The 15901-nt window shown below is 39.9% G+C and overlaps 1 protein-coding gene across 8 annotated transcripts in view; it reads right to left on the reverse strand.

Moving 5' to 3' along the window:
* LOC108717090 (diacylglycerol kinase delta) overlaps positions 1-15901 on the reverse strand; it is a 61549-nt gene that overhangs the window by 20897 nt on the left and 24751 nt on the right. For 6 of the 8 annotated variants that reach the window (XR_005961388.1, XM_018263853.2, XM_018263854.2 and 3 more), the window contains exons 6-25: positions 14933-15039; positions 14648-14773; positions 14452-14554; positions 13221-13383; positions 12850-12958; positions 12486-12625; positions 12251-12335; positions 11822-11916; positions 11572-11671; positions 10221-10467; positions 9952-10098; positions 9243-9365; positions 9049-9145; positions 7650-7760; positions 7464-7560; positions 5086-5193; positions 4885-4998; positions 3611-3745; positions 2954-3111; positions 156-258 (exon numbers count right to left, since the gene is read on the reverse strand). Coding sequence is in view for 7 of the 8 variants with exons in the window: in XM_018263853.2 (XP_018119342.1) it covers positions 156-258; positions 2954-3111; positions 3611-3745; positions 4885-4998; positions 5086-5193; positions 7464-7560; positions 7650-7760; positions 9049-9145; positions 9243-9365; positions 9952-10098; positions 10221-10467; positions 11572-11671; positions 11822-11916; positions 12251-12335; positions 12486-12625; positions 12850-12958; positions 13221-13383; positions 14452-14554; positions 14648-14773; positions 14933-15039 (2468 nt within the window). In the remaining variant the exon portion in view is untranslated. The remainder of the gene's footprint in view (positions 1-155; positions 259-2953; positions 3112-3610; positions 3746-4884; positions 4999-5085; positions 5194-7463; positions 7561-7649; positions 7761-9048; positions 9146-9242; positions 9366-9951; positions 10099-10220; positions 10468-11571; positions 11672-11821; positions 11917-12250; positions 12336-12485; positions 12626-12849; positions 12959-13220; positions 13384-14451; positions 14555-14647; positions 14774-14932; positions 15040-15901) is intronic. The other 2 variants (XM_041563415.1, XM_041563414.1) reach the window with 2 other exon arrangements.

A 15901-nucleotide genomic window follows, 5' to 3' on the forward strand; every position in this document is an offset into this window, starting at 1 on the left:
AACATTCTACAGAATAAATATAGCATTCTAGCTTGCACTATTGCAGCTCATCTATTGGCAATAAAATGCCTCCGTATCTTTCCTTCTCCTTTAATAATGTGTTAAACCTCTCTCTATTAAGTCTTTGTTAAAGTCAGTGAATTAGCAATCCTTACCTCAGAGTTCTTATACACCTTTTCCATAGATTTTGAGCTGGCGTTGACAGCATGTGCTAGCTCCTGCTCCATGCTCTGGTGGGTAACAGCTATCTCCTTAATGCTGCAGAGAGAAAGAAGGAATTTGATATTATATGAACATGCAACAGATGCAAGCTGCAGTGTTCTACTGATGGTTGCCTAACATTATTTTCTTTTGGCATATGGGCCAAAATAGTGTATCAACTTGTTCCTATAAGGTTTTTTGTAATCTGGCTATTTATGGTCACGGTAGTCTCCGCAAAGGAGACAAAGTCATAAACTCTCCACTTCTGCAGACACTTCAGATAGGAAAAGGCATACTTATGCCAGATGATGACCCAAGCCAGGTGTGGAAATTCCCAAGAACAATAAAGTCAATATGAACACACACCAAAACAGGGCAATAAACTCAGGCACAGTTGCAAGGTTTTATGTTTTTCATGATAATCATTATCTTGCTTGATCAGCTTATTGTGATTATGTGCTCAAGGACCAGAAGGTGAAGTGGGTGCTACAGGTATGAACCTCTACTGCTAAAGTCTTTCATTCCACCTTATCATTCCTTACAGTTGCTTAACCATTTTAGTCCTCTATCTCTCACATCATGCTTTCTTTCATACTCATGCAGCTCATATACTGCCCAGCAGTAACCCATAGCAACCAATCTATCATTAGTTTTTTTGTTTTTTTCTTTGGTCAGGTGCAGGTAAAACAATGAAAGCAAACATTTGATAGGTTGCCATGGGTTGCTGCCTAGGTGCAAATCTGCCCAACCTTTTCAAATCCCTTTTGTTTTTTTGCTCAACGTCTCTTCTTCTAACCTAGGTTCCTCTTTTACCCTCTCCATGTTAACATCTCATTAACCAAGAGAGCTCTTGGTTAATGAACATTTTAAGATCTTGTGAGTAGGGCCCTCTAATCCCATTTTGATTCTGTAACCCTCAATTAAATTATTCCTGCAATGGTGCCGAGTAACTTGCTGGCTCTATATAAATTATGAGGTTACATCTCAAAATACTTTGTATGGTTGACATCTTAAAATGTAATTTTAAAGTGACACATTAAATACAGTTCTTGATCTTCATATTAAGGAAAGTATTCTGTTGCTCCATGAATCAAACCCTGTAAGACTGAACCACTGCAATGCAACTAGTGCCCTTGACAGTTAAAACTTGTAAGATTGTGCATTCCCACATGCAGCAAAGGAACATGAACAAAGGACTTCAATAGAACACGTGCAACAGTGCATATTTAGTGCTCAGACAGAAAAGTGGTGCCAGGACACCATGCACTGCTGCTTAAAAAAAAACAAAAAAAACTCCCCTTTGTCATGAAAATGAGTAATATGAAAAAGTTTGGGAACACCTCTCAGTCTGCATAATAATTTTCTGAACAAAGATTTTAAAGCAGTATTCATTTGTTTGAAATTAAATCAAATGTGAAAAACTGGCTGTGCAAGAATTTGGGTACCCTTGTAACTTTGCTAATTTGAATGCATGTAACTGCACAATACTGATTACTGGCAACACCAAATTGGTTGGATTAGCTTGCTAAGCCTTGAACTTCTTAGGCAGGTGTGTCCAATCATGAGAAAAGTTATTTAAGGTGGCCAATTGCAAGTTGTGCTGCTGTTTGACTCTTTGACAGCATGGAATCCTCAAAGCAATTCTCAAAAGATCTGAAAAGATTGTTCCAAACCATGGTCTCGGGGAAGGCTATAAAAAGCTATCTCAGAAGTTTCAACTGTAAGGAATGTAATCAGGAAATGAAAGGCCACCGGCACAGTTGCTGTAAAGGTCTGGCAGGACAAGAAAAATACAGGAGCAGCATATGCGGAGGATTGTGAGAATGATTACAGACAAGCCAAAGATCACCTCCAAAGACCTGCAAGAACATCTTGTTGCAGATGGTGTATCTGTACATCGTTCTACAATTCAACGCAATTTGCACAAAGAACATCTGTATGACAGGGTGATGAGAAAGAAGCCCTTCCTGCACTCATGCCACAAACAGAGTCGATTGTTGTATGCAATAGCTCATTTAGACAATCCACGATCATTTTGGAGCAAAGTGCTTTGGACTGATGAGACAAAAATTGAGTTATTTGGTCATAACAAAACGTGATTTGCATGGCGGAAGAAGAACACTGCATCCCAAGAAAAACACCTGCTACCTACTGTCAAATTTGGAGGAGGTTCCATCATGCTGTGGGGCTGTGTGGCTAGTTCAGGGACTGTGGCCCTTGTTAAAGTCGAGGGTTGGATGAATTCAACCCAATATCAACAAATTCTTTAGGATAATGTTCAAGCATCAGTCACAAAGCTGCAGGGGAATGCCGTCACAGTCCTTATGGGATGATTTGAAGCAGGCTGTCCATGCTCGGCAGCCATCAAATTTAACTGAACTGGAGAGATTTTGTGTGGATGAATGGTCAAGAATACCGTCATCCAGAATCCAGACACTCATCAAAGGCTATAGGAGGCGTCTAGAGGCTGTTACATTTGCAAAAGGAGGCTCAACTGAGTATTGATGTAATATCTCTGTTGGGCTGTCCAAATGTATGCACCTGTTTAATTTTGTTATGATGCATATTGCATATTTTCTGTTAATCCAATAAACTTCATGTCATTGCTGAAATACTACTGTTTCCATAAGGCATGCTATATATTTAAATGAAGTTGCTACTTTGAAAGCTCAGCCAATGATAAAACTCCAAAGAATTAAGAGGGGTTCACAAACTTTTTCATATTACTGTATGTATTGTCAAAAATGCTTACCTCTGTATGAGTGCACTGGCCGAATGGCCAAACTGTGATACTTGGGCAGTCTCATCCTCAGAGAGCTCCTCAGGTTGCAAAGCTGTGGGAGACACAGGTGGGCGAGGAACGTCACATTTCTGCTTGTCCTCCCAGGACTTTAATGTGCTTTCAAAGGCCTGAAAGAATCAGAAAAAGGTAAATAATGATAGACCACAACTAGTATATTTATCTATTACAAGTATTTCATACAACAGCTTTGGGACCGGTTATCCAGAATGCTCAGGACCTGGGGTTTTCCGGATTAAGGGGTTGTTCTGTAATTTGGATCTTCATACCTTAAGTCTACCAAAAAATCATTTAAGCATTAAATAAAACCAATAGGATTGTTTTGCTTCCAATAAGGATTATATTTTAGCTAGGGTCATGTACAAGGAACTGTTTTATTATTAAAGAGAAAAAGAAAATGGTTTACAATTTTGAATTATTTGATGGGGTCTATGGGTGATGGACTTCACCTACTTCAGAGCATTTTGGATAACAGGTTTCCAGATAACGGATCACATCCCTGCAGTAGTAGTAGTTCTCTGCATTGCAGAAACACAGCTGCTATTAAACATATTTCTCATTATCAGTTTTAAAGTTTTAATACCCTTGTAAATGCACTGCTCTGCTTACCCTGTCTCTTGTGAGCGTCTGCGTTCTGTTCTTATGTACTATGCGGATAAACCCCGGGGGCTGAATCCAGGCTTCTCCATCCACTTGCACAGGAACCCCCTCATCTCCCAGCACTGTAATCTTCACCGTGCGACACTACGAACAGAAATGAATAATTGGATATAATCAGGCTCAGCAGCAAGAAAGCACAATTGCTTTAACAGGAAAGGGGGTTGTTTAATGCAAGAAATCACAGAAAACTGTAGCTATTTCTTAACACAATAGACAAAAGATATGTTAAATATTCTCGCTATTCATTGAACTACAGCTAAAAAAAAATGGAAATATACTGTCCCATTATTAACTTAACTTTTTAGTATAATTTAAACCAGTGGTCTCCAACCAGTGACTCAGGAGCAACATGTTGCTCACAAAACCCTTTGGATGATGCTCCCAGTGGCCTCAAAGAAGCTGCTTACTTTTGAATAACTGGCCTGCAGGCAAGGTTTGGTTACATAAAAACCAGGTGTACAGCAGACAGAGCTTCCTGTAGTCTGCCAGTTCACATAGGGGCTACTAAATAGCCAATCACAGCCCTATTTGGTACCCCTGGAAAAAAGTTTCATGCTTGTGTTGCTCTCCAACCCTGTTTACATATGTATGTGGCTCACGGGTAAAAAAGGCAGGGGACCACTAATTTAGACAGTGATACCTGAGACAGTTTGTAATTAGAGGACTGAAAAGCTTGTAAGAGCAGACCATTCTATAACATACTACAGACATGAGCTTTGTAATGTAGTTATTGGTCAGGGGACTGCTCTTGGCTCACAATTATGTTACAGCTATATGAAACAACAGCCTCTCTACTACAGTTATAGTAATTGTAAACGAGGCAGTCGAGGAAATTTTCAGTAAATCTTGACCCTTATCATTTTTGCTTCCGTCCAATGAAACATATATTCAAAAAATAGCGTTATGGTAAATGAAAGGGTTTCACGCAGAAGATAGCTGCAAAATATTTCAGTGCTTTATTTGTGTCACGACATGTTTCGAGCTGAGCTTGAAAAAGAGCTCAGCTCAAAACATGTCGTGACACAAATAAAGCACTGAAATATTTTGCAGCTATCTTCTGCGTGAAACCCTTTCATTTACCATAACAGTTATAGTAATATCCAAGAAAGTAAATAGGCATTTTTATATTTCACTCTAATACAGAAAAATATGCATTTTACTGAGACTTTAGTTCAGACACTGATCAAGTGAATGTTCAAAGTTTTTATATAACAATCAATTACCTGTGCAATTCTGTGATGCTGAAGTTTGATGACTCTGGACACAGCCATCTGCATACTGCCGAATACAGCAACCACTTCCAGAATTTTATCATCAAAAGATGGAGCAGCAAAAGTCTGAAGAGCAAAGAGAAAACAATTAGATGGAAGTAGCCCTATGTGCATACAAGTGTGCAGAAATCAAGTCTAAGAGAATCAACTTACATCATTTTCCTTGCTGCCGCCCCAGAAGTTAGTCCCCCCCGCGTAACTTGGAATGTTCAGCACAGCGATGCCTTGGAGGCTGGGCAGGGGAATAGAAACCCCATCACACTGCAGGGGACATGTGGGTAAGAGGAGGGAGATACGCACATCCACTGAGAAAGAAAGAGACAGACATCTAAAAGAAGAGACAGACACAACCAGTGTTAGAGACAGACAAAGAGACATGCACGTCAAGGGAGACAAGGAGAGATACACAGTGAAAGTTGTACGTGGCATGCAATACAGATACACACGTGCAAAGCAAAAATTGGCAGAGAGAAAGGTCAATTTGTGGGAAATTGTGGTTCAATTTACAATGGGAGTAAATGTGCTAGGGATGCACTAAACCCATAATATTTACTTTAGCTCAAGACTCCAAACCCTGATTTGCATATTCGAATTTGTGCAAAAGCCTAAAAATATTGCCGTTTGCGATAAACAAGTATGCTGCTGCCAACATAATTGCAGAGATTTAAAGCATAGATCTGAAAATTCTTATTTAATGAATAGTTCAGTTCCCAGTAAACGTAAAGAAACAGCCATAGTGCCAGAAAATCATAAGGTGGATTGGCCCAAGTCGGAATATTTCATAATGCTAAAAATGGAAACCATAGATTCACCTTGTTTTGTTACAAACATCACTTGTGCCATCACAGGCACTGTGATTAACAGAAAATAAAAGGTGTAGCCCCCAAACCAACATGGCGTAGCGGGTATACACATAAATCTACATTTTCCAGATTTTCAGTCTTTGGAAGAGCACAGAGGACCTTTAACGTAAGAGAAGATTAATCAGTTTTAGCAGAAACTCTATTCTGCAGTATGGAAGCCAGTTAACACTTGAGTTCTCATAACTAAAGCCTAAAACTGCAGATGCCCCATGTAAAGTTGCTGTGCTCCATATTCTATAAACATTGAGCCACAATATCATTTACTTCTCTCTTGTGCAAGTCAGCATTCGCTATGGAATTGCTTATTAATTATGAAACTAGCAACAGAAAATTGTCTTGACTACGGCACGGAGTCCTGAAACAAACTACCTGTGCAAAAATTAAATTGGGTAAAATTAAAAGGGAGAAAAAATAGAAATTACAACATTAATAAGGTGGGAGGAGTTTATTGCTTCTCCCAGCCTTTTCTGAAGACATAATACTAGGATGTGGCCTTTATTTTAATACCAAGTGATGGCTGTAGACTGAATACAACGTAAAAAAAAACCAAACTTCATTGCATCACAGCTTTAAAGGGATCCTGTCATCTGAAAATATGTTTTTTTTTTCAAAACGCATCAGTTAATAGTGCTACTCCAGCAGAATTCTGCACGGAAATCCATTTCTCAAAAGAGCAAACAGATTTTTTTATATTCAATTTTGAAATCTGATATGGGGCTAGACATTTTGTCAATTTCCCAGCTGCCCCTGGTCATGTGACTTGTGTCTGCACTTTAGGAGAGAAATGTTTTCTGGCAGGCTGCTGTTTTTCCTTCTCAAAGTAACTGAATGTGTCTCAGTGAGACATGGGTTTTTATTATTGAGTGTTGTTCTTAGATCTACCAGGCAGCTGTTATCTTGTGTTATGGAGTTGCTATCTGGTTACCTTCGCATTGTTCTTTTGTTTGGCTGCTGGGGGGAAAAGGGAGGGGGGTGATATCACTCCAACTTGCAGTACAGCAGTAAAGAGTGATTGAAGTTTATCAGAGCACATGACTTGGGGCAGCTGGGAAATTGACAATATGTCTAGCCCCATGTCAGATTTCAAAATTGAATATAAAAAAATCTGTCTGCTCTTTTGAGAAATGGATTTCAGTGCAGAATTCTGCTGGAGCAGCACTATTAATTGATTCATTTTGAAATTTTTTTTTTCCCCATGACAGACGAGAAGATTCGGGGAGATTAGTCGCCTCTTCTTCGGGCTTAGATTCTAGCCGGCGGGTAGGCAGTTCGGGGAGATTAGTCGCCGAAGAAGATGCAATTTGTCTTTGGGCGACTAAATCTCCCTGAATCTTCTCGTCAGTCTCTGCCTTTAATCTCTTAAAAGGATTTTCACCATAAACTTATCAGCCTTCTTCCGAATCTCGGTATGACTAAGCCTAATCTTCTGTCGTCCATAATAAAAGCCAAGATCACTAAATCAAAACTATTTAATCAGACCAAAAACTGTTTGTTTAAATCTTCCTGATAAAATTACTCCAAACACTTCCTTATAGCTTTTCTGAGTCAGAAGAGTGTTAGGCAGAAAACAAATAGCAACACAGCAGAGCAAAAAGTAATAGAAGAGATAAAAAGGACAGACACAACCTGGCAGACAACAGGATACACAAGATGTATAAAACAACTCACCTCTAGTAGAACTCTTTGTTCCAGGTTCTTGTACGTTCTTTGGAGAAGTTCCTTTGTTCCTAGCACGCCATACCACATCATGTTCTTTGTGCGGCTCCTGCCATGGCCAGAAGACAAGGGTAAATTTGATGTGATACCAGATTACACATGGGGACACACTTTCAGACTCAAATAACCATCTCTTACCTGCACTTCTTTGGGTGCTCGTCTCGCTTGTTGTTAAAATCCAAGGAGATTTTTGCATCCAGTCCAATCCCAAAGTAATTGTTCATCACACACTTTTCTGTGTAACAGTCCCTGTGTACAAAGAGAAAAGCACTTGGGTAGTCACACATTTACAATAAACCCAAAGTGTCACTACAAATGGTACAACCACTACCAGAATCCATTTCCTGTCCTCTAGTTCAATGAAGGGTTTTGTTGACATTTAAAGTAATATTTTGTTTATTTTCTAACAGGCAAATGTAAGGAGGACACTTTACAACAGACAGCAACAACCCTATGTTGTCAAACAGATGATGCTGTTTTATGCAGTATGAACAAAATGATTAAGGGAAAAGAGAGAGAACATTAGCTGTGCCTGTATTAAAGGGTAAAAGTGGCTCAGCCCTGTATAGTTACATTTGTTGTTACGTCCAATGCTGTTCCGTTTCACACCCTAATTTAACTCAAGGTGGCATACAGTCTAAGATTACATCTGTATATGGGTTGCAACTACTACTACTTCTCAAAACTCTATAGCAGTAGTAACCCAAATTTTAACTGTGGATATTTTGGGCGATTCAAATAAAGCCAGTTGGTTTAAATGCTTATTTACCACTGCACCATCTCATATATCCAACAATAGAAAGGTACCCATTACTTATGATACATGGGGCACTTCCACGTGTTTCTGACCAGGTATTGCCCAACTCAGCAGGTGACAATCCACTCAAAATCACTCTCCCCCGCAAGCATTAGGTCGAAGGATACCCCATACCCCAGAACGGATTCTTTTGTTTTGGGTTGGGGACCCCATGGTGGACATTTCAGATTTGGCTCTAGAAAGTCACTTACTTAACGCAGCCAAGATACTTATCCCACGATTATGGAAATCCCCTCTGGCCCCTACTTTGAAAGATTGGGTCGGGAAAGTAAATGAGATTGCGAAATTTGAGGAACTTTCTTCCTCTACGGAAAAACAACTTACCAATTTTAGGAACACTTGGGTACGCTGGTTTTTGTTCAGGGACACCGCGGAATACAAGCGAATACTGAGCTCTTAGCTGTTCGGTATATCTGGTTATGTTTGTACGTACTGCATGTCTAGAGATGTGTGATTTTAACTTTGCTATGCTATGTGTATTGAATATTCCCTCCCCTTCCCTCTCCCCCCCCCCTTTTTTCTTTCTGTACCCCTATCCTTGCCTTTTGAAACTTTAATAAAAATCTATTATACGAAAGAAGAAAAAAAAAATCACTCTCCCCCAATTAATCCCTATATGAGTTGCCTGCACCTGTGGGTGCCCTGCCTCATGCTCATCAGGAGCAGTAATTAAAATGTATCAGTTTGTAGCAGGGTTAGTAGCCCCAATTATATACTTACAGATTGTCTGGTTCTGAACTGAAGGGATCAGCGCTAATTAACAGACGGCTAATGACAGAGTTCCCAGGCAAAGACCCCGACATCCCAGCTCTCATATCTTTATTTGGAGAGAGAGAGAAAAGGCAATATTAAAATAAATTGATATCAAGCAGTCTTTCATGGCCTACACACTCAGGACGGGGCAGGGAACATACTTGAGTAGAGAATTTTGGAGTTCAGCACTGGTAAATTGTCTCGGTGTGAGGAGGGGGCTGGGAGGGATGCAGACGCTCCTGCAGTCAGGCTGGTTTTGTTGCTCATTTGCTCAGGCTTGGCAACTGTAACAATTACAATAAAAATAGATAAAGGAAACACTACGAGGGAGTGGCAACCACACTAGTGATGCAGCTTTGTATGTTAAATTGTGACCTTTTTCAAGGCACGCAAGGAGCATAGAACTGTTAGTTACCACTTTGCAGTTGCCAAACTATGCAAAGTGAGTCACTAGCCACAAACATACACAATAAGCACCAAGTACGCCATAACAAGGGTTAAAAACAACAATCTGCATACAGAAAGCATGCTTTCTTTGGGAATAAGCAACATCATTTACATCATCACTGAACTGAGCAAGGTTTTGTATTTTAGCACTTATACACTGGAGAGACATGAGGGAAGCAGTTTATAATCTAGAGAATTAACTAAACATTCTACGTAATAAAGGGATGGCCCAGTCCGCAAACCTTTGTCCCCAAAATGCATTGCATGGGAGTATTCAAGCAAGGACAGCCAATATTGAACAAATGTAAAGAACAGCAGTAATACAAACAGAGGTAACATGGCAAGCAACGGGGGCAATCCAAGGGCACAACAAATGCAGCTCGAAGTAGGTTCCTAAGGGTGGGTGAAGAACAGGGCTTGTACCTCTGTTTGAGCTCCTTATCCTGGGAAGTGCATTTACACTTTGCAATTGTGAGGAACTTGATGAATTCTTCTCTTTTGCAGAATCAGAGGAAAATGACAGTAGGAAATCTTCAGTATGCGCATTCTGAGCATTCTGTTCATCCACAGCTTTAATAAATAAAGTGGCATTCAGGAAGAGACTAGACAGAGTGGCTATAAATTTCAAAATCTTGTTTATAGGACTCCCTGCACGCGTGCACACACATACTCGCTGCTTCTCACTTGCATACCTTTCTCTGCCTGCTCAATTATCTGTCGGATGGCTTTCTTCAAGCTATTGGCTCTAAGCATTAGCTGTTCGCGAGGCCGAAAACTCTGTGTGCGGCCTGGTGATGGAGGCATATTTGGTGAACCGGATTCTTTTTCCTCCCCTTCCTCATTAATGGTAGGAGGGGGCTGAGACATGACTGAGCTAGCCTGCGATTCCTCATTCAGGGTCTTCAGAAGTGAATCCAATTTTTCCCTCAGAAGTGAACACTGAAAAAAGAACAATATATAATTCTTAAATTCACGGGCTATTTTCTACCTTTAGGGGAATCATTCCCTGTTGCCTCCCATTCACCAACATTGGAAATTGCTGACATGCCTACTGGCTATTATTTTTGCTCAAAAACTTTCACTTTCACAGTAAAGCAACAATGCAGTTGTTACATAAATCACACTGGTGAAAACAACTCTGTGCAATGTGCTTTGAAAGCTGAAGACCAACCCCAGATTTACTGCATAGGACCCCCCCCTTTCTCCCAAACTGCAAAAGGAAAGCAGCAGAATGGCTCTGTACCGGTGCTGAAAATGCAGAGCTGCACATGAGGGTTGGCAGTCGCCATGTTTAGCCACTTGACTTCATGCCCTCTACTATCTGGTGACAAAAAGCAACCAAGGAACAAAAGGCAAGCCACTAGATTCACGTACAAACGCTCCTGGTTGGTAATTGCCTTCAGGGAGCAGAGGACAAAAAGCTAAGAGGTCAGACATAGTGCCCACCAATCCCACTGTGCAGCTATACAGAGTACAGGTACATGAGTGTAGGATCATTCTGGGGTGTGTCCTTGGTGTGGTTGGCCAGACAAGAGAGATGCATACACAGGGGACCTAGGAATACGTTGCTATATAATTAAGGTAAAACTTAAATACGAGGCATAAAACTTGACAAAAAGCAGAAAAAAGTGGTGAAATGGTGATACCGTTATTGGCTAAGACGATAATCACTGCAATCTTTCAGAACACTTCAGTTCCTTTTTTAAAGTCCTAATATAAATAAGCTGCTGTGTAGCCATGGGGGCAGTCATTCAAAACTGAAAAAGGAGAAAAGGCAGAGGATACAGAGCAGATAAAAGAGAAGTTCCGTATCTATCTGTTATCTACTGTGTATCCTGTGCTTGAATGGCTGAAGCCATGGCTACACAGCAGCTTGTTTATTTGAACTATAGTTATGTTTCTAAAGTAAACACACCAGTTTTACCAGTGCAGTACAACAGTACATTTTCATTACTTTAGGACACTTTCATTTTTTGGTGTTACTATTCCTTTAGTAAATTAATTGCAGGCTAATACTATAAGTCCTGAATTATAAACAAATACCTTTCCTGCCATCGCCTCAGATTCTTCACAGCTCTCTGTCATTCTCTCATAAGCTTTTCCAACTCGAGCAACAAAGTCTTTCACAGTTTCGCAGAGGACCCTGGGAAAACAGTACAACGTGCCTTGACAAGGTGACATTACCGATTATAAATACTTCTTTCTCCACCTCTAAGGAGAAAGCACAAGACGACCCAGAGCAGCACAGAGCTGAAGAAACACTCACAACTTGAAGATAAAGTGAAGGACTTACTTGGCTGATGAGATAACCACGGAGTGTTGGTCTGAACTGAGGATCTGAGATAAATGAGCTGCCACAGAGTCTTCATAAAACAGGATTTGTTGAACCTGAAATAAAATGAATACCTTTGAAGCAAAAGGAGAATTAAACAAACTTAGCTCTATGACTTATGCAACATTGCTCCATCAAGTATTTCTGCCGTGGAGAAATTCCCAGTGTCCTTCTGTGCCACCTCTAATCGCACATGACATGCAGTTTTCAGCCCCAACAACAGCGTTTCACATTAATGTCAAATACAGGTGATACAGAGGGGTTATCAAGCGTTAAGTTTTTCATAGGCCTTAACATATGAAAACGTCATTACAATTTAGTTTCTTTTCCCCTTCCCTTACAGATGTTATCACCCAATACCAGGTCACACAGAAAATAAATCACACCCACCTCACAATCGTCATTGTTCTCTGGGGCTGTAGAGGAATCTGGGGACTGAGCTGGTAATTTAGTTTCATACACCATGATACTCCATCTAAGAAAAGATAGAATGTACTTGTTTTCTAATGCTGGCATTACAGCAAAGCAGCAGAAACAACTGCTTTTATGCATGGTATGTTTTACATTGTATGGCTTTCTATAGTCATTTTGTTCTTTAAGAGGAATTACACTGACAAACCCTTACCTATCAAGCATCTTAGTGCCTGCTCTCTCAAGCTTCTCTAGGATTTGTGGGAGCTGAGTGTCATCATCACAAGCAGAACCCCAACCAAGCACGCGAGCAAGGTCATTCCCGGTTCCCAGAGGCAGGACTCCAAGTTGGCACTGTGTGAGAGAGAGCGCGAGAGAGAGAAAAGGTTGGAAATAAAAATATATAATAATAACACATGCAGAAACCAGTCTAGAAAGATATTGTATAGAAACAGATGTGACTCGCCAAGCCAAACTAGACAGGAACAAATACAATTCCCTCTCTAATATATGCATAGACATACATAAAAAAAGGGAGAAGATGTCTAGAGCTGACCTTTAAAAATCTCTTTGTTTACCTGTTTGTGAAGATTAAGAGTGTCTATTTCAGAGAGAACCCAGCCAACACTCCCATCACCACCGCATACCAGGATTCTGAATGTGTCAAACTTCTGAAATAATCGTAAACTAGACAAAAGTATACAAATATATATATATATATAAAAAGAGTGTCAGTAATGTAGAAATCGCATTTAGATTCATGTTCTGGCTTTCTACTCAGATAAACCTTATTTATGAAAAAATGTGACCGTGGTGCATGCAAATGGGTCTAGACAGCAGGACACACTGTCAGCACTATCTTTGTATATGCAGCCCCTTGGATTGATCCACTGAAATATTCCTTATTCAGGCTCTATACTTCCTTTGCCCACACTTGTCATTTGCTTACCCAAGGTGTGGCCCTCCATTCATGAGGTCAAAAACTTGGGCTGGGTTTAGAAGTTGTTTGAAACGTCTTAGGAACTTCACCCCTTGGTTGTCGCCGCTCTTTGAATTGACAAACACAAGTAAAGGGCTAGTACAAGATGGCGGGCAGCTGGCCTTCCAGAAACCTATAAAAAGGTAATATACTTAGCATGAATGGATAAGTACATCCACTACCTGCTTCCAATCCTTTCTGTAAGCCATGCACAAATGTTGAGGCCAGAGTGCAACATATTCAGTGTATGTGAATTCAGTACATATTCCAAACCAACCACATTTCTCAAAGTTTGCACAAAAAGTATGTTTGCTCACACAGTTTTAAAGAGATGCAGGAAAGCATTTGTTAGCTTCAGTTACAAGAGTAATGAGTACTCATCCACACTCACTTTGTAGAAGGATAAATTTCCCTTTACTGTAACCTATAAAGTGCACTCTAAACAGATCTTTCTGCTGGTCCACAAATGGTACCAACACATACCACAACCACAGATTATGTTCATGTTTAGCTCTGATGTACCTCTGCTTGCTAACTCGGAAAGCAGAATGATACATTTAGAAGAAAAGGTTTCACCTTAAAGGAACAGTAACATCAAAAAACTAAAGTGCTTTAAAGTAATAAAATATAACAAAGTGTTGCCATGCACTGGTAAAACTGATGTGTTTGCTTCAGAAACACTACTATTGTTTATATAAACAAGCTGCTGTGTAGAATGGGGAGAAAGGAGAAAAGGCTCAGGTTACACAGCAGATAGCAGATAAGCTCTGTAGAACATAATGGAGTTATCCTTTATCCACAATTTAACCTGTGCCATATAGACTTTTCTCAATTTCTGCCATTGCTACACAGCAGCTTGTTTATATGAACTATAGTAGTATTTCTGAAGCAAACACATCAGTTTTACCAGTGCAGGGTATCAATACTACATGATATTTTCATTACTTTAAAACACTTTAATTTTTTTAGTGTTACTGTTCCTTTAATCTGCAACTTTGAGCTTATCTAGTCAGTTCTAGGTCTACTTCTTTGATCTTCATTGTCTATTAGAATACTTGCAATTTTGCATAAACCCAGGAACAGACTGTAAAAACCGTTAAGAGCAAAATCCTTTAAAAAAAACCAAGATTTTGCATATCTTATGCAAATCTCATTATCTTGTCTGTATAGATGAAGAACCCTGATAACATAACTGACATACCATCCGAGTCAATGCTGTTGAGAGCCGTGGGAGGAATGACTGACACTTTGCACTGTCCTAGAGGGCACTTTTTAGGAAGGAGATCTTTACACGATGAGTGTACCTACAAGAAGAATGAACATTTGCAATACATTAAGTGTTATACAGCTACTTATCTGGATAAATAAGTGTTCAAAATCTAAAATATTTCTTTTACCGTCGCTTTGCACCATAGACATTGCCAATCCTGTAAACGGAGCACGCTGCCACAGGTCTTTTCACATACTGTGCACTTTGCACTCACAGGCAGGTTACCTTCCAGCCACTGGTGAGGCATCGATACCTGCAGGAATGTCACAGGGCAAAGTAAAAACAACATAAGGGGATTAACTTTGGATACCGAGAGCTGTAGTTCAGCACCAGTTATAAAATTAATTCTTTAGGTCTCCTGCTCTAGAATAATTAGCGGATGTTTCAGTTCTATTCTGTGAAAACAACTTACCCCATCTTCATCTTCTAGAATATCTTTACCAATTGAAGCCAAGGTAGTCCATTTACAATTATTGGTGGCCCGTACAGCACATCGTTTGTGAGCTTTAAACTTACACACTGGTGGCACACATGGGAGAAAGGAAAAACAAGAAAACAAAAAGATTTTCAAATTTAATTTTCAGGCAAGATTATCTACAGTTAGATCCTTAAATATTTGGACAGACAGCTTTTTTTTCTATTTTTTCGTTCTGTACATTACCACAATGAATTTTAAATGAAACAACTCAGATGCAGTTGAACTGCAGACTTTCAGCTTTAATTCAGTGGGTTGAACAAAAAGTTTGCATAAAAATGTGAGGAACTAAAGCCTTTAACACAATCACTTAATTTCAAGGGCACAAAAGTAATTGGGCAAATTAAAAAACTGAAAATAAAATGTTCATTTCTAATACTTGGTTGAAACCCCTTTGCTGGACATCACCAGATTCTGGGTTTTCTCCTTTTTAATGCTCTGCCAGGCCTTTACTGCAGCAGCTTTCAGTTGCTTTTTGTTTGTGGGCCTTTCTATCTGAGGTTTAGTCTTCAACAAGTGAAATGCAGCTCAATTGGGTTCAGATCAGGTGACTGACTTGGCCATTCAAGAATATTCCACTTCTTTGCTTTAATAAACTCCTGGGTTGCTTTGGCTCTATGTTTTGGGTCATTGTCCAACTGTATTATGAAACTCCTCCCAATCAATTTGACTGCATTTAGCTGGATTTGAGTAGACTGTGTCTCTGAACACCTTAGAATTCATTCTGCTGCTTCAGGCCTGTGTCACATCATGGATAAACACTAGTGTCCCGGTGCCACTGGCAGCCATGCACGCCCAAGCCATCACACTGCCTCCGCCATGTTTTATAGAGATGTGGTATGCTTTGGATCATGAGCTGTTCCACGCCTTCTCCATACTTTTTTCTTGCCATCATTCTGGTAGAGG

The sequence above is a fragment of the Xenopus laevis genome, chromosome 5L (genome assembly GCF_017654675.1).
Source record: "Xenopus laevis strain J_2021 chromosome 5L, Xenopus_laevis_v10.1, whole genome shotgun sequence".
Lineage (NCBI taxonomy): Eukaryota > Metazoa > Chordata > Amphibia > Anura > Pipidae > Xenopus > Xenopus laevis.